At 36.1% G+C, this 27365-nt stretch overlaps 1 protein-coding gene across 7 annotated transcripts; it reads right to left on the reverse strand.

Annotated features, from left to right (window-relative positions):
* LOC109160621 lies at positions 1-27365 on the reverse strand. 7 transcript variants are annotated; one of them, XM_019308899.1, is made up of 27 exons: positions 27123-27365; positions 25021-25202; positions 22843-24939; positions 19878-19953; positions 18856-18978; positions 17142-17397; positions 16638-17054; positions 16373-16558; positions 15993-16283; positions 14731-15387; positions 12868-13261; positions 12613-12755; positions 11471-11619; positions 10261-10480; positions 8870-9427; positions 8697-8756; positions 8215-8543; positions 7656-8079; positions 6885-7349; positions 6100-6216; positions 5833-5954; positions 5035-5755; positions 4318-4572; positions 1970-2152; positions 1442-1783; positions 545-1323; positions 1-500 (listed from the first exon to the last, which is right to left on the reverse strand). In XM_019308899.1, exons 2-26 carry the CDS (start codon positions 25193-25195, stop codon positions 571-573), a joined length of 9513 nt encoding a protein of 3170 aa, XP_019164444.1. In that variant the 5' UTR covers positions 25196-25202; positions 27123-27365; the 3' UTR covers positions 1-500; positions 545-570. The 7 variants fall into 7 exon arrangements, with proteins under 7 accessions (XP_019164444.1, XP_019164441.1, XP_019164445.1 ...); XM_019308896.1 differs by having other exon boundaries at positions 1-504; XM_019308900.1 differs by having other exon boundaries at positions 1-510.

A 27365-nucleotide genomic window follows, 5' to 3' on the forward strand; every position in this document is an offset into this window, starting at 1 on the left:
TACAAAAAGATCCACTGAACCATTATCTCTGCCCTTCTGTTAGATTAAAAAAAAAAAAAAGAGCAGAAACTGTTAATCCACTCACTAATGATAAATGATCCAGAATGAGAAAACCAAAAGGGATCGTTGAGAAAAGAATTATGTATTGTACATCTCTCACTAATCTATAAAACATTTCCTTACAAAAGTCCTGTTGGCCTCAATTTGAATGAATTTTGGGAAAACAAAAATGAAAAATGATATGCCAAAATCATCAATTTTCACAGAGCTCCCACTCGCCAGACCTAACTATATATATAGGTATATTCTTCAAGATTCATACTGCTTCCTTCCACTAAGCTTGCTTATATATTTAGAGGCAAAAGTTCAAAACCAAAATAATTTACAGCTGTACTCTGTGCCGCTAATAGCAGACTGGGACTTGTCAGTATGGTAGCAGCGGCAGCGAGGTGGTTTTTGAGCAACAGTCAAAACTCAAAAGTATATATATATATATATATATATATATATATATATATATATATATATATATATATATATATATAATAGAAGTAGTGTTGTGTCCGATTTTCACATGAGAGGGAGGTATCCCCCTCCATGCCCTTTCCTCAGGACAAGAGGCCCAGCATTTTCAGGGACCTTATCCAATGCTCTATTGCACCCATCAATCACATCAACAAACCCAGTAGCAATGCTGGCCAGCTGTAGCTGCAATCTTAGATCCCTCGTTCTTTTCAACAAACATCTAAATGATCTCCCTAGGTATTTTGCCCATTCGGCTGGAAGTCCTCCCCCGGTCATCAACCATACGGAGAACTGGGACTGATCCCCTCTGGCAGCCACCTCAGCTCTATAAAATCTTGCAAGTTCAAGGAGCATTGAGGGTTGGAGAGGGAGTACAGCCACAAATTCAGCAATAAACTGTTCAACAAGCTCTGGTCTAAGCATTTGATTCCAAAGTACCAGGGCCCATTCGCCTGGCTGGTTAAGATTATAAGCTTCAGCAACAATTAGAGCCTCCAGGAAACGGGATTGCTCAACCAGAACTCGCCGTGCATTAGTTTCAGATAGACTAAGCCAATGCAAATCTGGCATTCGAATTTGAAGGGACAATAGTGATGCCTGAGCACAGGCTCCACATGTTTTATTGCCAGCATCAATGGAAGAGTAAACTTCAGCAGCTTCAATGTAATATCGCATGGATGCTAGGAGATCATCAGTCTGATCCTTGTCATAACGGAAAAACCATTGCTGAGATGAATGTTCTGCCCGAGACATCAAAAGAGATGCAGTTTCATGCTTCATATCAAAGTGATTATAAACCTGGATGGAAATCAAGAAAAAAGCTCATTTTTAACTATATATGACATGCAAGTCGACCTTGAGGCATGCATCAACAGAAATGAAGAGATAGGAAATAATTGAATAGCAAGAGTCACACCATGGCAAATGCATCAAGATCATCAGGATTAAATTGCTTGAGTGACGTCAGAACTGCCATTCTAAATCCTCTAACAGCCTCTGCAAAACCAGCATTTGCATCCACAGCAGCTGAAAACTTTTGGAGAAGAAGATCCAGCTGCCCATTTTCAATAAGAATTCCGAGAATAAAATTAAGTGAATAAAAATTCCCCACTCCAGTTATCAATCGAGCCAAACACGGAAAATCGCCTTCAGAAACATAAGCTTCCACCCTGGTTGCTGCAAGAGCTACAAGAACATCGACTCCATCAAGGCATGCAGATGACTTGTAGAAATGGTGGGACAGAATAAGAAGCTCCACCTGAAACATTAATTTCCACAGTAAGGCTATCAACAATCAATGTGAAGTCACAGTGCTTTTCTTTTCGTTTTCCTCAAATCCTGCAAGATGTGGAGCCTTGCACATTGGGTCTGGCCAACATTAAGTGGAATGATGTGTTTGAGTGATGAAATGAATAAATGAAAAGGTACTGGTTTAACCTATTACCTCACAGGCATGCGGTATTTCTTGCCCAGTGATCACTAAGCGCATTAAAGCATGGCCTACTTCTGGTTCGGAAGGGCAAAGCTCAGCCCACTTCAAGAAATCTGAAAATCTCCACAACAAAGGGGCAGGTCCTTCCTCCTTTTGAGAATCCATATATCCCCCACGATGTGCTGCTAGCAATCCCTATTAACAAAAAGACCAATAAACACATAGAAAAAATGCAAGAGATCAGCATTGAAATTGTTGAATATTACAAAACCTTTATTGAATATTAGGAAACTCCTAGTAGGGTGGACTTAGTTTCCTATTCCTATTAAGGTTAATTTAGTATATAGTTTAGTATATATAGAAGTCTATAGAGGTATAGAGCATACACACAGAGATTAATTTATTGTAATCTTTCATTATAATATATTCTTTCTATTATCTTTGTCTTTGGTTCTCACATATTTTGCATCCGCCTAACTGGCTGGTGATGGTTATTCTCCACCCGCCACACCTGTCAATCCTCAATTTCAACATGGTATCAGAGCCTACTTTCCTAGGCTATTTTTCTTCCAATATTTCCGGCAGCATCTATTTTTCGGCGTAAACAGGAACCCGTGACTGTTTTCTCTTGTTCCGACGTGTCTGGTGGTTGTTCTTGTTCTCCGAAACTAACACCACAGCCTCACTCGGAACCTCGTCGCGAGCTTTTGCCTGAAATCCGGTCGCCATCCGCCGCCTCACGCGCCACCGCCGAGAATCCTCCACTGTTTTCCGGCCAGATCTCCCTCATCAGAGCTCCGATCAAGACGCCGTTGCCACCATTGGTTTCGTCTTGAAGAGACGCATCTGGTAGTGTTTTCAGTTCCATCATCTCTGCCCGGTCAACGTCGTCGGTCAACGGTCAATGCCGGTAAACTTCGCCGGTCAACGTCGGTCAAACATCCCTTGAGGCAGATTCTCTTGCCATTTTGAATAATATTATGGCTTCACCTTTCACCATTGGTACCTCCTCTCTGTTGTGTTTATTGCCAAACTTCTTCCCGTGGTGTTTTGGTATAACCGCGGTGTTTCTTTATCTCCGGTATGCCTTATCCCAAGGGTGTTCAGTTTCAGTACTACATTAAAGGCCTTTGATTATTTCGCATGTTTCAAGTAAGGGGGAGTTTGACTATCTACAATCATTCAGGGTTCTTATTTTACTTTGTTTTCCTGTTTATCTTTATCTCATTGCTTTGGGTTTATCTTCATAACTATGGGCTCTACTGCATCCTTTGCTATTCTTTGCTCCCTTTCGCCTCTACTGCTCTCAATGAAGGCTTTGTTTGCAAATCCTAGAGTGCTTATGTTGTTGTGGTGGTGTTCGTGTTAATCTTCACCCTTGGTGCCTTCATTCCCAAGGTTGTTCGTGACAAGCTTCGCCCCTGGTCCCTTCATTCCCATGGGTTGTGCATAGCGTTGTCCCTCTGAAGCCATCCGGCACTGTTATTCCCTATCCTTGGTGCGTTCATCTTCATTCCCGAGGATCGTGTTCAACTTCGTACTTGGTGTGTTCATTCCCAAGATCGTGTTCAGCTTTGTCCTTGGTGTGTTCATCTTTATTCCCAAGGATTGTGTTCAGCTCCGTTCTTGGTGCATTTGTCTTCATTCCCAAGGAAGGGTCACACATAGCGCCATCTCTTTTGAAGCCATCCATAGCTGCTTTTAATCTTCAGTGGTAATGTTAATCCAAGCTTGGAACTTCCAGATATTCCAGCTTGCGGGGGAGTGTTGAATATTAGGAAACTCCTAGTAGGGTGGACTTAGTTTCCTATTCCTATTAGGGTTAATTTAGTATATATAGAGGTCTATAGAGGTATAGAGGATACACACAGAGATTAATCTATTGTAATCTTTCATTATAATATATTCTTTCTATTATCTTTGTCTTTGGATCTCACATATTTTGCATCCGCCTAACTGGCGGGTGGTGGTTATTCTCCACCCGCCACGCCTGTCAATCCTCAATTTCAACAGAAATCATAAAGACTGCAGTCCCAATTATGTGTAATAAAACTGATATAAATCCAGTCTGGATACAACTAAACAGATAATCATTACTGCTTCTGCACAACTTATCTGGATGTTATGGCACAAGCTAATTTTATACTCCAAAAAGTTTTGTTTGCATCATGCATCATGCATGTATCTAGAATTGCATGTCCCTTGAACTAAAATATGCTAAATCTTAAGAAATACTAAGTTGAAAGGCAAGGCAGGCAGAGCCTAGTATATATAGGCTATGAGATACCCAAGGAGTCTTCTACATTATTAACACATGGTTTCTTTTTTCAATGCTTCAAAAAGGAGAAAGAAAAATGTACCTTCAGAAAAGATTCAGCAAGAATTTGAGCAATGCTAGCTGCTGGCATAGGATGAGTTTGCACCAAGAGATCTGCTTCTTCAAATGAATCTTGTGCTTTGAGAGCAAGCAATTGTAAAATTTCAATTGGTTGCTTATCAAATGCCTCTGAAAACGAAAGGCCCAACACATTTGCCGACTTCACGACTGCTATCACTCTCCTGCAGAGTCCTCGTCCCCTGCCTTCTGCAGGGACAACTGCTAAACTCTCCAATACCTGGAAGCAAGCAAGAAATTACTATAATTAAAATAGAATCATGAATATGCATAGCAAAGTTAATAGGACTAGACATCTGAAGAAAAAGTAGAACAGGCAGACAAGTATTTGGCTCCAGCTGCATTCAAGACAGTGATATTATTCATTATAAACAAAAGCTAAAACATGGTATGACTAACACTCCAATTACACTATTCTTCCATCATACAGTATTGGTTTTCACCACAAAACAATTCAAGTCTTCATGACAAGAGCCCATAAGCAATTTGAAAGACAGTGCTGATAAAAGAAATCAAAATTCTGAAGGCACATGCAAAATGGCACTGCTAGGTGCTCACTAATGCCACCAGAATAAGGATACAATCATAGAGAAAATGGGATGCATCTATCAAGTTGACTCTTCATGTAGCCTGGTTCAGCTTTCAGGGAAAAAATAGGTGGAAAAACACAAATCATCACTACCTGCAGGGGGTCAATAATGTGCTGATCATGAAGAAGATTGTATGAATGCATAATGAATCGCACTCCATCATCTAACACTGATGTTAACACATTTTGGTTTGGAGTAGAGAAAGCAGCAAGCTTAAGAGCAGTATCCACAATTGTGAATTCAGATGGCATGTTGTCTGGAGACAATTTCTGTTGGAGCTGTCTAGCAGCTGTTATTTGTCCAAATTCCAGTAGTGAAAGTATGGCCCTTTCTAGCTCAAGAGGTTCCACTCTTTCCTGCCATCTGGAGAAAGATTCTACTTTAAAGTTCTCATCTACTAGCTGTGTATCATCTTTCAGATTGTTGAATTGAAATAAGCCTTCAGATTCACTGCCTTTCTCCAATGCATCAACAGAAGGCTTCCTTGATGGAACAAAGCTTTTGGTTCTGCGTTTAGCTTTAGCACCTGAAGAAGTAGAATCCAGAACTTGAGGAGTCCGCAGTTGTGTGAGGTTAATTTCTCTTGCATCAGTCCTCTCCACAATTTTGCTCCTCAAATGGTTTATGTGATTATCCATTTTTGTTATAATATTTGCAGTGTGCTCAACAATATTAGAGCTCTTGCTAGTTGTAATTTCCCGGTTGCAACTTTTTGAGGTGATCTCTCCTTCACTTTTCACTTGACTTTCTGATTCAACAGCCAGAAGCCATGCTCTTGTTTCAATCTCTCTTAGGAGGTTCAATGGATAAACTCTGAAAAAATTGTTAAAGTTAAAACTCTGAAATTACAAGTAGAACTTTTAAGCAAGAGGGTTTTATTGGACAGTTACGGGTTAGATTGAGTTATCATTCCACTCAGCCATTGCAAAGAAAGCAATAACAGTTCATGAAGCTCTCTGGTTGGGAGATCTTTCTCTGCTTCCTCAGCATGCTTAAGAAAGAATAGTCCTGCCTATAAAGCAAACCAGCAAAAGATAATAAGAAATTAACTAATAGTTAGCACCATCAAGCAAAGAACTCAGTTAGCCCAAAATCATATCATTCAACCCCACCCTGTGCTGCAAAACCATAAAAGAAAGCACAAGTAACTGAATAACCTGTAAAGGTGGAAAAGAATTTCTAATAAATAGTGTCTGGCAGTGGCCCCACAAAGCAACTCTTTCTTCTTGGACGTCCCAAAGAAACTCTTTCCACTCTGCAACCATGGACTCAGCCTAGACACGTACACACACAGAGAGAGAGAGAGAGAGAGAGAGATCAAAGCAATGTAGAACAGATAAATTAAGACAATCACAGATACAAAATTTACTAAAACTGAAGGACATTGTTAAAAACTCAAACATATCTCCTATATTTTATGTTGTGCAGTTTAATATGACAAGATTATTCAAGAACTCCAACACATTACACAAATAAGTAATGAAGTAATAATGTGAATTTGCATGTAAAAGAATCACATCATTGTCTAAATTCAAAATTTTGAAGAATTCATGAATGCTGTGAGAAGTATATTGGTATTTACCTCATAGCATGCTAACATTTTAGACTGACCCAGAAAAGGAAAGTATCACAAAAATTGGAATAGAGGTGGTTAAGAGCATAATTGTTAAAAAGGTTAAATGGACAGTTATCTAGTGTTTCTTCTGTACAACGTATAGGAATTTCTTTGGAACAGGAAATGAACTCCTTGGCCATACAGCAGAACAAACAAAAAATTAAATAACATTTACCAGATAATACCGTCCCATAGCTTTTTAAGAAATTTATATAGGCTTAAACTAGCAAGAGTCTTGGCAATATAGTTAGAGAGTTGACTAGGCAGTCATTATTTAATCATGCAGCATTTAATTATTTGTATAAGGTAGTGCATGAGATGTGCTACCTGCATTTCAGTCACATGATGCACCGCAGATTTCCAAGATCCAACACTGGTCTCTAACTGTCTTGCCCAATTCCGTGCATGTTCCCAATAACCATGCTTTTCCAATGCAACTAATAGTGAAGCATCATCCAAAGACTCGTTTGCTAGGTGTAGGCTGTCATCCTTTTGTAATGAAGGTTCTGCCAAATTTATTTTCCAAAAAAGCCGCCGATATGAAGCTGCAGCAGACCCCCCATCACCAAATTCAGTTGCAGCAAGGAGCTGCAGTAAACATCTTTTTTCATAAGGTGAAGCACATTTTAAGAGCATTGCATCAGCAGCTTTGACAGCTGTAGAGCATATCCAAGACCTCCCAGCTTGCCCTTCTTTCCACATATTTGCTTGTGCATGAGGTTCTTCCTTAATTCTGGCAGAAAAGGACCCCAGGTGCGCTGAAGCTTCAGACAGGCGCATTTGCGAGAAGGCCTGAAAATAACACAAGAATCCTAATTAAATCTAGAAATATTGATGCCGCAACTCTTATATAAACGCAATATGTTCTCAAGAGGATAATGCGATATAATGACAGCCAAAATTTTCAGCTTGAAGGTGAATATAATGGGAAGAATATATGGATAAATATGAGCATTCTTCCAAAAGTTTCAATCAACATGCATAATTCAGTTCAGCATTATGAAATGGATTACATGGTAGCATTCTTTTGGTACCAAGGAACTACAGATAATTCACAGGAGTAGCATATGCTTAAGAACAAAAGGTTAGAGAACAAACCTGAAGAGCACGGATAAAGGGTAAGAGAGAACATGAAGGAAGAAACATTTCAAAAGCCCTTAGGAGAGGGAGGAACAAATTTTTTTCACAAAGAACTGCTACCATTCTTGATAAAGAAGCAAATACTTCAGTAGAATCAATTGAAACTTTCTCATCTTGAGCTACTTGTTTGTCCATTGCATCTTCAGTTATAATACCTCTAACACTCACACTGCTAGAGGGTGAAGATACTTCAGGTGCTCTAAAAGTCAAAGAATCTATAGACATGGGATCCATGAGCCGCCTACGTTTTGAATTTCTTCGGTTATAATGAACTGTAGGGGCTCTAGCACTTGCTGGAAGGGAATTAGTTGCTTCCACTGCTGCACCAACATTATTTGCAATCTGGGAAGCAATGTTATTAACCTTGATGGCTGAAGTTTCCCTGGAAAGAAAATAAAAAATACGATCAGAATAATAAATATATGAAAAGTATTTATAAAAAAGAAAGCATAATGAAACCATGGTGTATAAATATGATTATCCATTAAAAAAAAAAAAAAATGTGATCATGGGTGACCTTGCTGCAGTAATTTCCAGCCAAACCGTAAGACAAGACAAAGGAGAAACATCAGGAAAACAAGATGCAATTATGGCCAACAGTGACCAACACAAATTCTTTGCTTTTTGGAGAAGAACCTGTCCTGGACTTTTCTGATTCTCACAATCTGCTATAATTCCAAATAGTTCAGTTGGTGCATATACGTTTTCTTTTGAGAAAGAAGTTTTGCCCTCTTTTTCGGCTGTATCTAAGCTTGACGTGGAGCTAACTTTTTTTCTTGCCTGCATACTTCTTAGAACTGTCAATATATGTGTTTTAAGACGTGGATTACTGAACTCTTCAGATGCCTGAAACATAGCAAATAATATTTGAGAAGAGTGTAAAGATGAAATATCAGGTTTCTTTCATTCCTGTAGTCCTGTTAGATGAAAATAAAAATGCATCAAGTGGTGAAGCTTCACCAAGGAGAAGCAATTTGTCAAAAGGCTCAAGGAGCTTACAACATGGATTACAGTCTCGGAAGGATAACCCCCAATCTGAGCTTCTGATAGAAATCCAACCTAGCAGAAAAAAAAAATGCTACTTAGATCTTTATTTCTGGAAGGAAAAAAAAAAAAAAAAAACTACTCGGTAATATTTATGCTTGAAATAAGGGCCAATATGAAGGATTTACCCAATCATTGTCCTTTGCTAATACTGCAAGGTATTTAGTGCTCAGAGGGATGTGATGCGCATGACAAAAAGCTATTACTAAATTCCAACGCTGGCTTACAGCTTTTTGCTGGGACCTCAATTCGACCCCATCACCATTACCAGTCATTAACCAGGATCCACAGGTCACTCCTTCTGTAACTAAAGGAAGACTAGCTTTTTCCAAGTGTTGCAGAACAAGCATGAGAGCTTGAGATTGGTGTCTGCTAGTGATGCTACTCTGGTTGTCTTTTTGACTACCACATCCAAGACAATCATGGTGACGATAATAATCCGCCAGAGCCCGGGCAAGAGATTCACTTATGTCACCATCAATAGTAGAATGAAATGAAGAACTCCGAGTATTAAGTTGTCTGTAGTGATCGGCATAATCTCCAGATTTGTGAAAGGAAGATATCCTTCTCAAAGCTGCAACATCAATTTGGATGGTAGCAGCAGGGAGACCACATAACTCTAATAGAAATGCACAAGAAGCCACCAACACAGAATCCTTAAAATGCAGAATAGCAAGGGGAATGACCTGAAAGCCAAATAAGATGCAAATTGGTCAAAATAGGAAACCAAAACAGAATCCTCAAAATGCAGCCTTCCTTTCTCTGCAGGATTTTGTGGTTGAAAGAGTACTTAGATACTCCTCAATGGAAGCAATATACACAAAGGATAGCTTCAAATGTATTCACAAGATTGATTACATCAATAATTATGAAAGACTTGTAAACATTGTGAGACTCTGGCTTCATAGAGAAGAATAACTAATGTGAATGTTCCCAACTAATGGCATTTAATCATTTTATTGCCTTTTTAACAAACTTTCTACAATGCCAAGGACCTTTCAAACCCAAAACAGAAAACAAAGGGGAACATTGTAGTCAAGAATAAAAAACATATTCTGAAATTCAGCATACATTTATTCACTTTGTGAGAACATAGCTTATTTGACTCGCAAGATAGTGAAGCACTTAACTTGGCTGATCCTCACTGAAAATCTGATTCAAAATCTACCCAACTACTCAAATATATCTGAAGTCAATTATATCTCATTCCATCATGAAGGTCAGGAAACAAATGCTTTAAGTTAAAGTCATTTCCCTCAACCTTTCAAACTTTCTGCAGATAAAATACTTGAATGCAGGAAAGGAGATTTACAGGATGAGAGACATCATAAGATTGAAATGAAAAAGGTGAAATTACCAATTTAGTCCTCGACTATTTTTTTTACCCAATAAAGTCCTCAACTTTCATTTCAATCTTATGATGTCTCTCAATAACAAACGCATAATAGAGTGGCCTATATGACATGGCATAGAAAGCATCAATTTGTTCAGGTAAAGAATATAAAAGAATGATTCATACAGATGAGAGAAGAAGCTGTTCTGTCTCAGTTATGGGTCCAAGAAGTGTCTGCATATCTGACTGGATGATGGTTTGACTGTGGGCATGCGATGATCCAGGCCGCCCTCTCTGTGGACTTTCAGATTTCAACTTCTGAGCTCTCACAGCAAGCAGATTATTAAGAGCAGCCAACGCCCGTCCACGATGCAAATGGTGTTCAATCCCATGTCCAGATTCCTTCGTTTTTTTTGTTATACAAAAAAAGAAAATTTATGCTGATGAGAGAAAAATAACACTCATGGAAAGACACCATATGAAACCACACACACACAAATCAATGTGTAAGTAAAACAAAGATTAAATCCAAGTTCAGATTCCTGAATCCAGAATGTTGCTAGTTTGCATGAGGAAGGACAATATAAAGGAAAAGCAGATTGAAGCTAAAAGAAAATGCTACACATAATAGCAAAACAGCCTTATTTTATCCAATTTCAGTAACTGCACGAATTATAACAGAATAAAGACATGACCATACATGGGTGATAAAATTTTTGTTATAATAGGATGAAGATACTTTGTTAACTAGGCTGTAATTTGGAATGAAAATAAAATAAAGAATATAGAATAGAGATAGAGCTAATTGCAGAGAGTAGAATCTATAAGTGGTATCACTCTATGTACAATCATCAGGATTTACAAAATGAACACTCTCCACACTCTTAAACCATTTTATGTATCTGGTTTGGTTAATGAGGCTTGACTAAAGTTATTTTTAATTTAATTTTTCATAATATTAAGTTTATTATTAGTGTATAAAATCTATATATTTAGAAACTACATTAAAAGTACTATTAAACACAAAAAATCAAATTTAAAAATAATTTTAAAATATTAAAGAAAATAAGTAAAGAAGAAAGAATTGGTTTGACCAATGAATGACAGGTAAAATGGGACAGATGGTGTAATAAATAATACCCAGCATTTAATTACAAACACAATTTTGTTAAGGGCAAGAGATACAATATCTGAAAATTTTCATTCTAATTGTGCAAGAGCTTGAAGTCCCCTTTCAATCATCTGTCAGGTTAAATATACTTCTTTATCAAGTAAATACTGTATTCTCAGAAAACACTCAACTTCTAGTCATCATCTGTTATTATCTTTTAGAAGCTGGTGAGCACATCCCCCAATTTGCATTAATCCAGTGCAAAAAGATAGATCTCAGCTTACTTTCAATGAAGAATCATACAGTTCCTCCTCAATGTGTTTCTGAATGGCAATTTCCCAGGACATGGGACTAATAGCAGCATGATCAACATCCCTGGGCAGAAACGTTTCATACATGGGCAAGTCCGCAAATGATTGCCAACCAAGTGGGCCCTGCCATCACAGAAGATGTGCAATACTGAGGAACACAATTATAGTTGAGTGTATAACCAAGTTGCATTAATTGCAAAAATGATTTGATTACTTGTAGAAACTTTTTCCATATAAACAAGGGCATGCATACAGAGCATGAAACAAAGGAGGTTAAAGTTCAATGGTTAAATAATAAGGCCATATATGATATATCGGAATCAGTAATACTATCTAAAGCCGGAACCATTTAGTGATCAGTGAAAGATATTTATTGATAAAAGCTCCACACTCTAGCAACAAACTTTTACAGATTTGTATGCATGGAGCTTAGAAATTCCACGAACTGGTTAAACCAAAATAATAAAACTCTCAAACAAGTATATGTCCATCTCTGCGCATGATTTACAATTCCCCTGAAGTATCTTCTGTTTTATTGTTCCAATTATTATTATTATTATTATTATTATTATTACTACTACTACTATTATTATTATTATTATTATTATTATTATTATTATTATATTATTATTATTATTATTATTATTATTATTATTATTATTATTATTGTTGTTGTTGTTGTTGTTGTTGTTGTTATCATTATTATTATGAGTAAAATGTTATTCACAGGAAAAGACATGGTATGGTGCTTATAAAAGGCTTTACTATTATATCAAGCAACTATTTTCGAGGAGTAAAATTGGTTTAATCTAGATATTCCAACTCCAATCTCAATATCCATGTATTCCTTAAAAAAATAGGTAACTATGGCACTTCAATATTCACAACCATGCACTTGAGAGATCTTCATGGGTCGGAAATTGAATGATCATATGCTTCTATATCTTGATTTCTTATAGTCATAATTTTTCACTCTTCTAAACTGTCAAATGTTGGATTTGCCTCATGGCCCTCACCCCTTCCTTTTTCCTTCCCTTCTAACCAGAAATTTATATAACCGCAAATTTTATGTGCTACACTCATTGCAAATGCCCTAGCTGACACACAGCAAGTAACCTGGATATAAAGCTGAATTAATCTTCGAACAGCCTTAGGGAACCAGCATGGAAGCATCTGTAGAAGTGATGCATCACGTCCTGAAGAGAAGAAGACATCCTCACGCCAAGTCAAATAGTCTAATAAATCCGAACACGCAAAGACTGCACCAAATTTAAAATTTTAAAAAAATCAGGGAACACATATGACGTAAAAGTGCAATAGTACACTGAAGAAACTATAATAGTAGAAAATATTAAGCTGCTATGAACTCACATTTGAGCCTAGAGCCCTGAACACTGCAAGTTGGGTCTTGCCCAAAGCATGCTGCTATAAGTGCACGCCACAAAGTAGGGAAGCACTGGAGGGCTGGCCTCAGATTTTCTAATGTGCACTGAGCAGAGTTATGGTGCCTGCTAACACTTCCACTGCTCAGACAATCTTGAATTGGTATTGGAGAATACATTAATGTAGCTAAAGCTGCCATTTCCCAGCCTCCTTCTGCAATGTCATCAACAGTATGTATAATGTCTTGTACTTCCATGACAGTTAGATTGTTACCAGGAGCTACACCGCGTGATGCAACTGCACAGGCATTAGAGAATGATGCTTCAAACTCTTTTCCTTTAACTCTTTGTAGCAACAACCACCTCACCCATTGATTATCTCCCTAGAGACACATAAGGAAACAGCAAGTATAACAGCAAAGTTAAATAAAATGTAGTAAGAACAAAACATCTAAACAGAATAGTCAAAAGTCTAGCATATCCGTGAATGCCATCTCAAGGCTTAACAGGAGATGGAGGTAGAAATTTCCATGGGGAGGGATTGAGGGAAGAAGGTAGAACTTATGCAAGAAATATTCCATATAAAAAAATTGTGCTGCTGATTTCACATGAAGACTTCCTCCACCAAGAAACCAATGAAATAAACGACAAAATTGATTGTCCTTTCTAATTTAAAACTGGAGTAGCCTTACTGGATATATTCAGTACAGGTATTGCCAAAGGCTGCTGTATCCATAGAGATGCCTACCATCTTTACTTTCAAACAACAAACCAAAAGCCATTTTCAATTTACATCCAACTAGTATATATCTCTGTTTCTTCCTGTAGTTCAAATAAGATAGGGAAACCTAGTATGTTTAATTATTCATGCCCTTGTCGAATCATAAGTACAGGAAAATCAAGCTCCAAAAGACATTCTATTATAAACAGCACACTAATAGTAGTTAGCACTTGGCAGTGTAGACAGCCTAAGGCACATGGACTTATTAAAAAGAAGCAGAAGCTTAATTTGCCAATGACCAGGCAAAGGTTTGTAAAGAGATTTGGATTCAGTATTATTTATCCAAAGCAGAAAAGATCCTGTTTTCTATTAAGCCATCAAGTTGAAATACTTTTGTTTCTTCAATTGTTCCATCTTTTTTTCTTTTTAAAGTTTTTTTTTTCCTCTGTTCAATCACACATTGCCACATGAAAGATTCAAATTGCAGAAATCTAATCCACATAATATTAGAAAACATAGGGAAAAAATGCATTTGGTAAACATTATTAGTTGTTTATTAAATGCCCTCAAGAATATCATAAAAATATAAAGTAAGATAATACAAACATATGTATATGAAACAAGGGTTTAACAGATATTTAGACTTTGAAGTGTTTCCTATTCATGCAAAAAGTATATTTCACATAGTTATCATCTGATTCATAGGTGAAGCACCAAAACAAACATTTTCCATCAATTCCATTTAGTTTCTTACCATGTGAAACAAACAATTCTTGGAGCAAATTATAGTCTAATGTCTATTCAATATTTAAAATTTGAAAAACTTCCATTAGCACATCTAGTGTAATTTTATAAGGAATAATATGAACTGAAACTGGTCAACTGACAATGCAATGGACAATATCAGACACTTTAGGATAAAGGGAATTGTCCACTGGGATTTTTAGATTGTGATACGAGTCAAGTGTAGAACTGCAGAGAAATCCAAAGAAGTGAAGCTTCACAATTCATGAACAAATGTGATTCAGACAACAGTGTGATTTAAGTATCAAAAAATTGGTAATTTGGTATACTAGAATAAAAATAAATATAGGTTAGATGGGGATTTATAATAGGTAAAAGTTGGCTTACTGCTGCATTTTCTAACAAGGAAAGTGCTTCATCATCCAAACCCAACTTGTGGTGGTCAAGGTAAAGATCCAAGAAGTTCGGCAAGTTATGTTGAGCACAGTAGTAAACGATGAGTTTGTGTAAGGCTTGGGTGGTATTTGACTGGCTTCTTGAATCATTTATAGACAGCAATGAATCTGGAAACTTCTCAAAGGATCCCTCCTCTAGCACTGTAGAATCATGTGTGTCAATAATGAAACCTGAGCGAGCTAGTAAATTTACCATCTCTTCCAGAGAACCCCAATAATCCTTAAGAAAAATATATTCCTTAGCAAGTTGCTGTTCCATAAGCACTCGCAACCACATAGAGCAAATGATGTGTGCAGGAAACCTTACAATTTGGACATCTGGTACATTCAGACACACAGAATCCAGTTCTTCAAGGAAATATGCATAATTGCCAGAATCTGGGGCCTCTGGCTCATGAGGATATTCAACAACTGGTGCAGAACGTGAACTCTCTAAATTGACGGCCAGGTTTCCATGGGACAATGCATAAGATGGAATAACCTCCAGAACTCCTGAAACTTGCAACCAGTCATTGTGGCGTATGTGGTACTCGAGTTGGGATTCCCACAATACATTAACCCCCAGAAGGAATTGTTGATCAAGTACTATCTGTGCAGCAACATAATTTGAAATTTGTTGATCAGAAATGCAGGTTTTTAAGAAGAGCCAGGAAGAGCATAAAATGGTAATTTATATTAGAAGTAAAAATTTTCCCAAGAGGCAAGTGTACTCCATGCCAAGAAGGACCAATGCACAAAGTCATTTCAACCTCTTTTGGTTTAAAAAACTGCTTAAGGTTCCACTGAAAATATTACTCAGGGCAACCAAAATGAAGGAAAACATACTACTAATAGATTTTAATTGAAATGTACAAGAGACGAGAAAGTTTTGCCAGTAAGAACCAAAAAGAAACTTGAAAAAATAATTAGTGAAATTATCAAATGTAAATCTTTATACCTCAAAATTTAACCCCATAGAATTTTTCCAATTTCAGAAACCACCACCCACATGGGATGAGAAACATATGTTAAAAAAAATTGAGAAAAAAAAAATGAAGAGAAGCAGAAGGGGTGCAAGTAATATGTAGAAAATAAGGAAAAACAACACTGGCAACATTTGCTACATGAACACATTGCATTCTTCAAATAGCAGAAAAGCACAATAATCTATCTTCCATGAAGCTAGGGTTCATGGACTTCCAGAGAATGACTTACACAATCAACAATTCTCTGATCCCAGGCACCAGACCATACTGCAGCAGCTGTCCAATAACTTGTGTGAGTACTATCATCATCAGTTTCAGAATGACTTGTGTATTTAGCGATATTTGTCCATGGACCCAACACAACTCCATCAAGCTCACCACATACAATGACAAGATCTCTAGCCAGCGGATGCAATATTTGCAAGTTAATTTCTTTTGGCACATCTCCATTGAATTCCCCATTTATCTTTTGCTGTCGGCTACAAAACGTACCTAAGAAACTCCTGCAAGGATACACCCTCTTGTAGCAAAAAAGTCAATAGTCAGCTCAATAGGAATATATTACTGGCTTATTAAAGAGTTTGGACATATAAAAATAAAATAGTGCACCTCAATAAGTGCAATCATCTCTAAAGTCTTCCACTCATGTGGTCCAAGATATCCATATCTTTTCATAAGGTCAACAATTTGTAGCCGAAGAGATCTCCTAACAGTGCCAAAAGCCAACTGTTTAAGACTGGTTTCAATGTCTTCCCCAAGCTTTTGCAGTGTTGCAACGGCAATTCCAGTTTCACCCTGATCATTAAAAAAATATCAAACTCCAAGTACAAACAGAAAGAGATTAATGTTCAATGCACAACTATTAAGAACCTACCTTCAAAAATAAATCATAAGCTATTGCTTTTCCAACTTCACGAACTTCACTAAAAGTGTCATGATTTTCCTGCTCTGGTAAGTCTTGTAAACGATGAAGATGCAACTTAAGAACTGCCAAAGGAAGACGGCCAGAAAGTAAAGCATCTTTTACAATTGTTTTTAAATCCAAATTGTCCGATTCCCATCGAGCAATCATGTCTTTTGGATTCTCTAAAGCTAAATGTGTTTTGGAGTCCAAGCTATCCACTGGCATCAAAGCAAGATTTTCATCATTAGTTGACTCCAATTCAACTGCAGGCACTGCAGATTCTCTTTGGTTAGAGGAATCAAACGGTAAGACATCTCTAGAAAGATCAAGAATCTTTGAGTCTTCCAATGAAAACTCCATATCACTTAATAAGCCATCACGATCCGCCTACAACAAAAGATTATAAGGTTCTTTTTTTCCAAAGCCAAGGATTACTTTCAAGCAGCAGTTGCAGGACCAAACACAAAAGCTTACCAATCCTTGGCCTGGCCTTTTGAATTTAGAATTTAGCTGCCACTGCAAACTTCGAATTATTTCCAGGAAATGAGCCATCTTCTGTATTTTTCTTGAATTTTCCATCTTTTCAGACTTCATATCTATCTGCTCCAACATGTGGAGAGTGGCTAGGGCATTTTGATCATTCCATGACTTCGGATTATCTCTTTTATGCAATGATAAACCATATGTGCGTATCATCTTGGTTGCAAAACCAGTGGCTAAAGCAAGCAGCCTGTACATTTATTTATTTATTATTGCGTCTATATTACATATAAATGATCTCTAAGCTTATCCACAATGAAGCATGAAAAGTGACAACCAAAACTTTCAGTATGACATGGTTTAACTGTGATCCAACTTATACTCTTATAGACATAAAACTTAATTAGTTCATCATTAAGGACATGAACTTAAAATTAGCACAAAATGCCAATATTAAATTTTGTCTATAAGAGAGGAGCATAGCATCTGTAAGGAAATACATGACAAACCAAAATTTACCCAATATCGTCTAAAAACACAAAGTAAACATGCCAAAGTTTAAACATAAAGCAAACATGCCAAAATTTGGCATGCAACCTGACACAACTGTAAACTTAAGAAATTAAAAGTGACAAACATATTACATACGTTTCAGTATGGTATGGCTAAATTCCTATCCAGCTAATAAAGCTAGAGTTATTAGTTCATCATTCAGTAAATTATCTAAAAATTAGCAGCAAATAACAAAAGTAAATTTTACCAAAAAGAAAAGAACACAGCATCTACAGTTAATACAGAACAAATCCAATTTTACGCAACATTATCTAAAAAATGAAGCAAATGTGCTGAAGTTTAAATAGAGAACTCTACCCAATGTCCCAATTTGGCATACAACCCAACACGACTATAAGAGAAAAAGGGGCAATCATGAGTAAACTACTAAATGAACGAGAAGTAAACATCAACTTATGCAGCAAATTATAAAATTTGGAAGACCGGTATTTTGCCTGAAAAGGCATGGAATATATTGTATTTTGCCTCAATAACATCCGTTAACTACAATACAACATCCATAAAAAGATTTTGACCAGTAAACAACAACTTAAGCAGCAAATTATTAAATTTTGTGGATCTCTGAGGCATTGGTAGCTCTCTGGGGCTTTTGTGAAGGACCTAACAAGATGGACAACACCTGATGGTTTTAATGTAGCATTAAAACCATCAATACCTCTCAAAAGAATAAACAGGCTTCAATAAGAAACCCATGTTGAGAACTTTAGAAGTTTAGATCCCAAAACATTAGTCTAAATGACAAATGACAACGATAAGAAAGACAATACTCTGCAATGAAAAGGAAATACTACTATACTAGGATATTACGAAGTCTTGTTTGCTACTGGTTGTCTGTCTATAGAAAGCTAGTAGAAAAGTACATAAGCCTTTGAAATAAGTTAGTAATGACCCGTGTACATATATTTTGTTCAAATGATCTTAGTGCAATATGACCCTACCTCATATACCTCATATAGTTTCAGGCACAATGCCGACTAATTAATGTGTTGTGCGATAGATAATCAATTCAAATTGAAACTATTCACCCAGAACATACAATAATTATTGACCTAATTATCAGTTGAAAGGTGAACAGTGAGTCTAATTAGCCCATAAATAATAATAATAATAAATTAATAAATAAAAACCTGCGTACCTTGATGCAGCAGAAACCTCACTGTCATTGCCAACTTTGTGGAACATCAGATAAACAGAAGCAAAGAGCAATCTCATGATGCCCTCTTCAGCTAAATTGGCACCCTCAAGCATCTCCAGAGAACTGTTGTAATCATGAATCATAATGATATCAGAATGTTCTGGCAAAAATTTATCAATGTATAACCTCAACCTGAAGCAATTTATTAAATTTCTATAGCCATAAGCCCTAAAGAATTCAAATCTATAACTGATATCCTTGCAGTACCTTTCACCTAAAACCTTCTTTAGATGTTAAAACAATAAAGCAAACTTCACAAAATTCTAGTAAAACATGACTGCAAAAAGAAACACTACAAAGTCCAACTCTATCTACCTCCTCTTGAATGGTAACAAATGGCAGTACTTAGGCATATATCACACCATATGATAACCAAGAAGTAGGAAATTAATTAAACTAATGACAAGCATATACAATTGGAACACAAATGAAATTATATAGATCTTCAGCTTGACAGTAATAATATGGTAGCAGACTACATGAAAACCTGGATCTCTTAGGAGAGACAATATTTCGATTGGAAATATTCTCAAAAGTAACCACATTTACTTAAGAATCAACTAAAAATGTACAACAACACTCTAAAAACAAGCAAGTTTTCAATGAGTTATTTTCACATTTCAAGTCTTGGGAACATCTGTTCTGCCATTGTAAAGGTTCCTTTTTTTGACATGTACATGTGGTGGGCTGGTGGTGACATACTATTTTATATTTTTATCAGCACTCCAACTATTGTCCCTTATTCTTCTCTCAAAATCTGTGGAGACAGAATCATTTCTCAAACTACACAACTGTTCTGAAAATTCTTAAATGCGTAAGAGAAAAAAAGCATCCAAGTATTAGTCCTCGTCTTGTTTTCTGAAGAAATGAGATTTAAAACTGAAAAGAACATTCAAAGCTCTTATTTGTCAAGTTCTTCCAATAAATAAAAGAAATTTTTTTAAAAAAATATTGAATCTTACTTCTCAATCTCCTCAAATTTGAGGTAATCCAAAGCAAGTTGCAAGCACCGAATCCGGGAAAGACTCAAATCCCATCCTAAAAAGAAATCAAAAGATATGTCATAGACAAAAATATTTCCAATAACATCAAAACATGTATGAGATTATCCATCAAAATGTCGTCATAAGCAAAAATGACATAATAAAAATGATAATTATGTGGGTTCATATACCATGTAAATAAGCTTTCGTGGAGTGAAAACAAAATATGGTTTTTGGATACTGAAACCCCCAACTCCCCAAATGTAGAACGAAGCATAATTGTTGAGTTTTGCAGTTTTTTATAGGTACTTGGAGACTTTTGCTGTTTTGGTCAAGAGTCTAGTGCTGGTTTACAAGAGTTCCTAGAGTTTCTAAGCTCTAAACATAATTGCCTTTATGCAATTAATTCTTTTTGAACCAGCTTGAAGGTTTTGTGGGTAAAATTCTTTCTGTAAAAAATAATAATAATAAAATAAAATTAAAATATAAGACAGACAGACAACAGACAGAGAAATGCAGTTGCACAAAATGCTAAATAATGCTTTCTTTTCACAAAATTATTCCTACAAAATTCTTTTCTTTTTGTTTTTAGACAACACATTTTTTTGTGAAAGGAGTGAGAATTTTTTGGTTTAGTAAGAACACATGGACCTTGACAGCAAAATTAAGTGTCACCAAGTCATTGATTCAAATTGTCAGAGTTAGCTTTTGTTATTTTTAACAAATCCTAAAAAATAAAAAGAAAATCAATATCAGTTATCTGTTATCATGAAGATTTGTAGAATCAATCAATCAATCATCTCATCAGTATTTGGAATAGTTCCCATGATTAATTTCTGTAGATAGCGAAACACAATTTTGGATGCTGTGATTACATTTAGCATCTATAAGCAAGTAAGACTCTAAGCTTTTATAGAGTATCTTTCTTTCTTCCAATTCACCACCATGCAATCCTTCAACAGAAAAGAAGAGACCTTTAGTAGTTGAAGTATCAACTATAGACTTGAGGTGCACTACAGATTAGATGCTTAATGTCCACATACTGTTCTAGTCTCTTCAAGGTACGGCAATAGATCAGGTTTCATTAAATCCACACCTGACTCACCCAGTCAACCTTCTAAACCCATCACCCACTAGCAATGAGATTCATGAAAAAACAACACCTGAACACAAGTGGTAGGTACCCCACTCAACTCCCATATACCTTTTTACCATAATCACTCAATTTTAGAATATGGTAAAACATCAAAGCTCAGTATCAAGTATAATTAAACATTTAAACTCAATTATTTATCTACCAGAAAAACTAAATCATCTTTAAACCATTTTGAGAAATCATTTAAATATCCATCAACTATGACCTAAGCATCACAACTGCAAAAATTAAAAAACCAATACATAAAAGTAATAAACTTTTCAATTCACTGACAAGGTCTCCAGTTCAAATATAATACTCCGTATATGAATATTTTTAATCCAAAACAGCCCTATTCACTTGCATAAAACATATGTAACATGTTTTATGTTTAAAATATTTTATAATTTACGTTGTCACCGAGACAGAAAAGTGCATAAATAGTTTCTCTGGAAACCTCACTTTTAAAAGACACATAAAAAGTTCTACATATCTTTTTTGCATTTTTTGTATCCCAAAAATATCCCTAACCAAAAAAGTGTAAAACATTCTCAATACTAACTAAACACTGGAAAAAAAATTCCCCAACACTCCTATTTCCCCACTGTGTTTTTAAGCAAAGTGAATGAAGCATAAAATCAACTTAACACTTGCAGAGAAATATGAATTTTATAATATTCAAATAAATGGGAAAACCTAGGTCTTAAAAGCATGGGCATATATATGGCAAATAAAGTTGAGGGTTGAGCAAATGTTTCCTTAATCCTTGACATCCACACCCAACCTAAAAAGCCCAATCCACATCAGTAGGATGATGGCGGGTCAGCTTAGTGCCTTAGTGACAAACGACATCCTAAGTCTCTTCATAGTTCATTCTAGCCTCCATAACCATATTGTGGCAATGATAAATTCTCTCACCGCCAGGTGCATGTAACAAAGAAAACTGACAATGTAAGGAGTTAAGGACACACTCTATAGAATAACTTTTTGCATTAATGTCAAACCAATGGGCTTGTTTTGGCAGCACTACATTTACAGAAATCCCAACAAAGTGTTATAAGAAGACAATCTCCAAAAGCACTAGGTTCACATTCTTAAAGTATCATTAACAAAAAACCATTCATATGTTCAACAATCTGAAAGGTCCATCCTAAATGCCGTTGCTGCTAGTATTCTGCAAAACTGACCTGGAATCTATAGGTATATCAGATGGACAAATCCAATTTATAATTACTGTGGATCCCTTATGTTTTCTTCTAGAGGGTGCTTGTAATTCCTAAGGAATTTCTAGGACCTCAAAATGGCAAGAAAGAAAAGCATTCCCCAAAAACTAGTGCGCCAGCAAGGATGCAGGAATACAAATGTACCCAGAGCAAGGAATGGGAATATACCACATGCTCATCTTATTTAAAGTATACAATACAAATGTCTTTAAAATCATACAAAACAATCTCATTGGTTAATAACTAATTCACTCTTTATCTTTTTTTCAAAACAAACTGTTAAGGTTCTTTTGATCCAGGGAAAAAAAAACAAGCACATTCTTTGGATTTTGGCACTACCAGCTACCATAAAGACATAAATTCTAACTTTCCAACAGAATGGAAAAAAAATCCATGTAAGTAAAATTTTAATAACATAATTTGGCAAGAGAATGGAAAGAAAATATTAGAAGGATATATGATCATGAATGTCAGGAAAAATGGAAGAGCATGAACACTAAAAGAAAAAATACCATTTCCAAAGTTTTTACCCACACTTAAACAAATTAAGACAAAAATGAGGAACCTCAATTCAAGAGACTCTTACCATTTGCCAAACATAGCTGATCTGCCTGTTCAAGACCTTCATACAAAAGAACTTTATCCAAAATCTCTACTTTCCATGATGACAAAGGCTTTTTAACTCTTTCAATTTTTGCAAATATATCGAAATCACACTCAAGACCATAAAGATAGCCTGATTGACGATATCCAATAGCTTCTATAGGATAGAAATTTGAAGAAATTGAAAGAGAAGGGAGGACTACAGAAATACCATTTTCTGTCACCAAATACAAACAACCTTGAAAAGTGCAACCAATTGCTTCATTCACAATAGCCTCACAACCTTGGACATTGTAGCTGTTGTCATCATTCAGAGATAAATCTACATGCAAACTAGAATGAACAAGTCGGCATTTGCTTTTATCTTGAGAGTTCCGTCCTTTAAGAAGCCGAGTTATTCCAAAAGGTGACAAGCAAATAACATCATCTTCATGAAACTTATAAATAGGAAGGAAAAATTTTCTCATAAGGCCCGATGGTAGCTTACAGCCAAGAAACTCACACCAATTTTTTACAATTGGCTCCTTAAAATTACTTTCTGGGCTTCTCTTAACACCCTTATTCCGTGCACTGCTAGTAAAAGAAGACTTTTTAGTAACAGTATTCCCTTCACCTGAAATATCCCTCTGGTAGCCAATGTCAGCAGCACCTACATCCCATGCTGCCAGTGGTCCAAGTCCAATATCTTCATAATATGGAAGCAAGTTCTCAAGTTGGTGATACTTCCTTGGGATATAATCAGAAGCTTGTATTACATAACTAACACCATGTTTATCAATCACGACTAAAGTTAAGGCATTCAACATGACAAAAAGCCTTTCAAACCTGCTTTGACAAACACGATTACCGGCCTTATTAGGTAGCTGAATATAATCCTTGTCTTCAACACAATTCCCATCAATCTTCACAGATAAATCTCCACAAATATGTAAAAGATCTAGACAGGCCACATACAAACCATTTTTTGCATCATAAAAATATATTAAGCCAGAGGCATTAAGACAAATAAGAAGAGCACAGGAAAACCTAAAGTCTGTCCACTCAGCAGCTGCATGCCTCTCAACATTTTCATCTAGTGCCACTGTAAAAACCCACTTTAATCCCCAACTGAGTAGCTTTGCCACAGCAACTAAAATTTTACTGTTTTTTCTTTCATTTGTCTGAGGCACAAATTCGGTCAGTGTCAAGGCAAACCCAATTAAGCATTGTGAACCATTAGAGAAGACTCTCAAACATCTGTAACAACCTACAGTGATGGGCATGGAATCTGCAGATGTGCTGTTCTGAGGATCTAAAATTGACAAATTGGTACTGTCTTTTTCCTGTGATGAAGAACAGCCATGAGATAGAAAATCCAAAAGCAGTGAATCATTATGAAAAAGGCGAAAAGAGACCGCCATAGCAGAGGGATCAAATAATGAATTGTCTGGGAATCTAGTATATACTACTTCATCAGACTTTAATGTTTCAACTTTTGTTAGCAATGTACGCAGCCATCTTTTTTCAGAAATATTCTCAAATGGCAAATCATTTGTTACTTCTGTACACATGCTATATGGTCCTCCCTCTGCTGCAATATTGCTGCTTATGTCAAAAACATCGAAGGAATCATCATAATGCCAGCCAGACTCTTGCTGTCCATCCAACTCCTGAGATAAAGTTGCTGGAGATCCAGGTCCCCACTCCACCCATGATCCTTGTCCAGTATCATTTTCTGATGTGGATCCCATTTCTTCTTCATATGTACAAGATTGACTAAATGCATGGACTGTTACCCCATGATTGCCAACTACAAATAGGAGCTCTCTAAAAGGTTTGTCTTCATACTGACTATAAGAGTCTTCACATATACCCCAGGTCAGGGAGTTTACATCGTGGATGAAAGGGTATTTGTTAGACTTTCTAGTATCACTTTCCAGGGTATGAATACCATCCATTTCAATTGACTTAGAAGTGCTTGGAATATCATCCCCCAGCTCTGCTGAACAAGGCACTGCAAATGTCGGCATCCTTGATGTCAGAGAAGTTGAATCCTCGGAGTTTCCATAATTACAATTTTCTGGATACTTGATACTTTTATCTGTGGAGAAAACAGGAAATCCATTAGCAGTAGGACTTGCCAATGATATTGCAAGTGAAGCAAATGAATTCGATAATTCACCTCTGGCCAGAGGAAGCAGTAGAGCTTCGTAATGATATGAGAGCAATAGCAAAATCTCCCTTGTTGGAGATAAAAAACCTTCACGGAACTTTGAAAGTACAAGTTGGTATTCAGAGGGGTCCCATTTCTTTAGTTGCAGTATAGGAGGGACTTCAGCCTCACAAGGGAGCTCCATTTTAAATCTGCAAATGAAAATAAAAGGAAAATTAGAAGAACATAAAAGCTGCAAAGAAAAGCCTATTCATGTTTACCACACCATATGACTCTAGACTCTAGTCAATTATTTTATCGGTAGAAATGTAAATAAATCAGAAGATATGAGATTGTATCAGAAGAAACATAAATGAAACTTTAAAAAATTAAAAATAAAATAAAATAAAATAAAAAATCATCATCATATTCTACTTCCCTTTAGCAGATAACAAGGAAAGACAGAAATATGAAAGAAGAATTGAAAGATCTCTCCAAGGTTAAGGCTGATCTGTAGAAGATCAGGAAACTTGAATCATAGTGCAGCAATACAGAGCCATGAGGAGAAAACCTAATGCACCAATGTAACATAGAATACAACTCACCATGTCTCTATTTAGACTTGTTTGCATTCTCTAGATGCTGAATAATACTGATGCTATAAATTCCAAGATGGGTGGATGGGAAAAAATAATTAGCTCCAGTTGAAAGTATAACATCAGTACTAAAGTATGAGAATATGCTAAAGCTCATTCTTTTATCTCGTAAATAATTATGTATGGCAGAGCTAGACAATGTTTAGGGAATTTAAAAAATAAATAAAATAAATATTTTTATTTTAAAAAAAAAAAAAAAAAAAAAATCATGTTGCATTCACATGGAGAGGCTAGGTCTTAGAAATGGAGCAAGCACATGTTCCTTTTACTTTCTAATTTGGCTTTTCTAAATAGCTCTAGTGGTTGTTCTACTTCTTTAATTAATTTATTTATATTTTAATTTGAAATGTATTGTACACATTAAGATTTCTTAGTAAGTGTCTTCTAAAAGTAAGGACGAATTGCCCTCCATGACTTGAAAGCACACAATTCTGTGAGAATACCAACCTATAGAAACAACACAACTTAAGAAACATGAGAAGGATATATGGTAAAATTTGCACTTCCGTGCTTCCCTCTTAACCCACTTTGAATCTCATATTTCTTTCATGTCAGATGAAAGTCTTGCACTAGTGATAATCTTTTCACTAGTATGCAGCCACAGAAGCAATGATAGATAATAGTATAATATGTTACAATACCAAATTATCAAATGCCATTTGAACACTATTGATCAAACTGATATGGCCTTCACTTGATGGCTAATTATGTTTCCAGGATGCAATTCTCTACCGAATAATATCCCACACTCACTTTGAATTGAAGTTAGTGAGGAACATCAAAGTGGATAAAGTAGTGGGGATTGTTCCAATGTTAGAAGCCAAAATAGACATGAAATTAATACCCCAGCCCTCTCCCCAACTAAAAATATAGTTCATACAAAGTTGATATGCAGACCTCTAACTTCCCTAACTAGCAGAAACATCACTCTTAGAGATCTCAGCTCATCTTTGCTGATCTTGCAAAACAATAGTTTCATTGGCAAATAGGAGATGCTACATTTTTAATGGCAGACAAGGATAAACTCCTACCTTTGAAACAGTCCATGTATAAAAATCCATGAAAAAAAAAAAAAAAAAAAAAAAAAAAAAAAAAAAAAAGAAGAAGCTGAAATGATAATAAATTCAAAAAGAAAAAAATGAAGCCAGAACTGGAGTAACTGTAACAGTAGCAGAGCAGAGATAAACAGGTCAGTTTTTCTTCTTCATCTAACCGCTTACTTCTTTCCTATTATTTTCCCTTATACTCGTGATTTCATGTTCTTGATCGCAAAGCATCCGTTGGAAACCCAGGGAAAAACAATTTCGTTTCCTCGGAAGAAAAAAAAAATTGCAATAACCAAATTAAAAGAAACAATCAAAAATTCATAACGATGAGTAGATATGTATGTATTGCATGTTAGCTATGCAGCCACAGAGTATCTGTGTACGAAATAACGTATAATGAGAGTGAACAAGGAAAAAATATCAATCATACAGTTCGATTTGAAGTCCGATTCAAAACCTAGCTTTAGCGGAATGAATCACAGAATTTGCTCTCCATCTTCTGCTTCCTTTGTCAACTTCCGATGGAAGTAGTACGTCGTCCGGCGGATTGCAGTATTGCTGCAGTTGAGAGCGGAAGGAGTGAGCGAGTGGATGGCGAAGCAACGGTGGAGAGATAAATTTCCGGGGAACAGACGGCGGAGCAGGGAGAGAAGTTAGCCTTAAAATGAGTAAA

This window comes from Ipomoea nil, unplaced genomic scaffold (assembly GCF_001879475.1).
Source record: "Ipomoea nil cultivar Tokyo-kokei standard unplaced genomic scaffold, Asagao_1.1 scaffold2854, whole genome shotgun sequence".
Classification (NCBI taxonomy): domain Eukaryota; kingdom Viridiplantae; phylum Streptophyta; class Magnoliopsida; order Solanales; family Convolvulaceae; genus Ipomoea; species Ipomoea nil.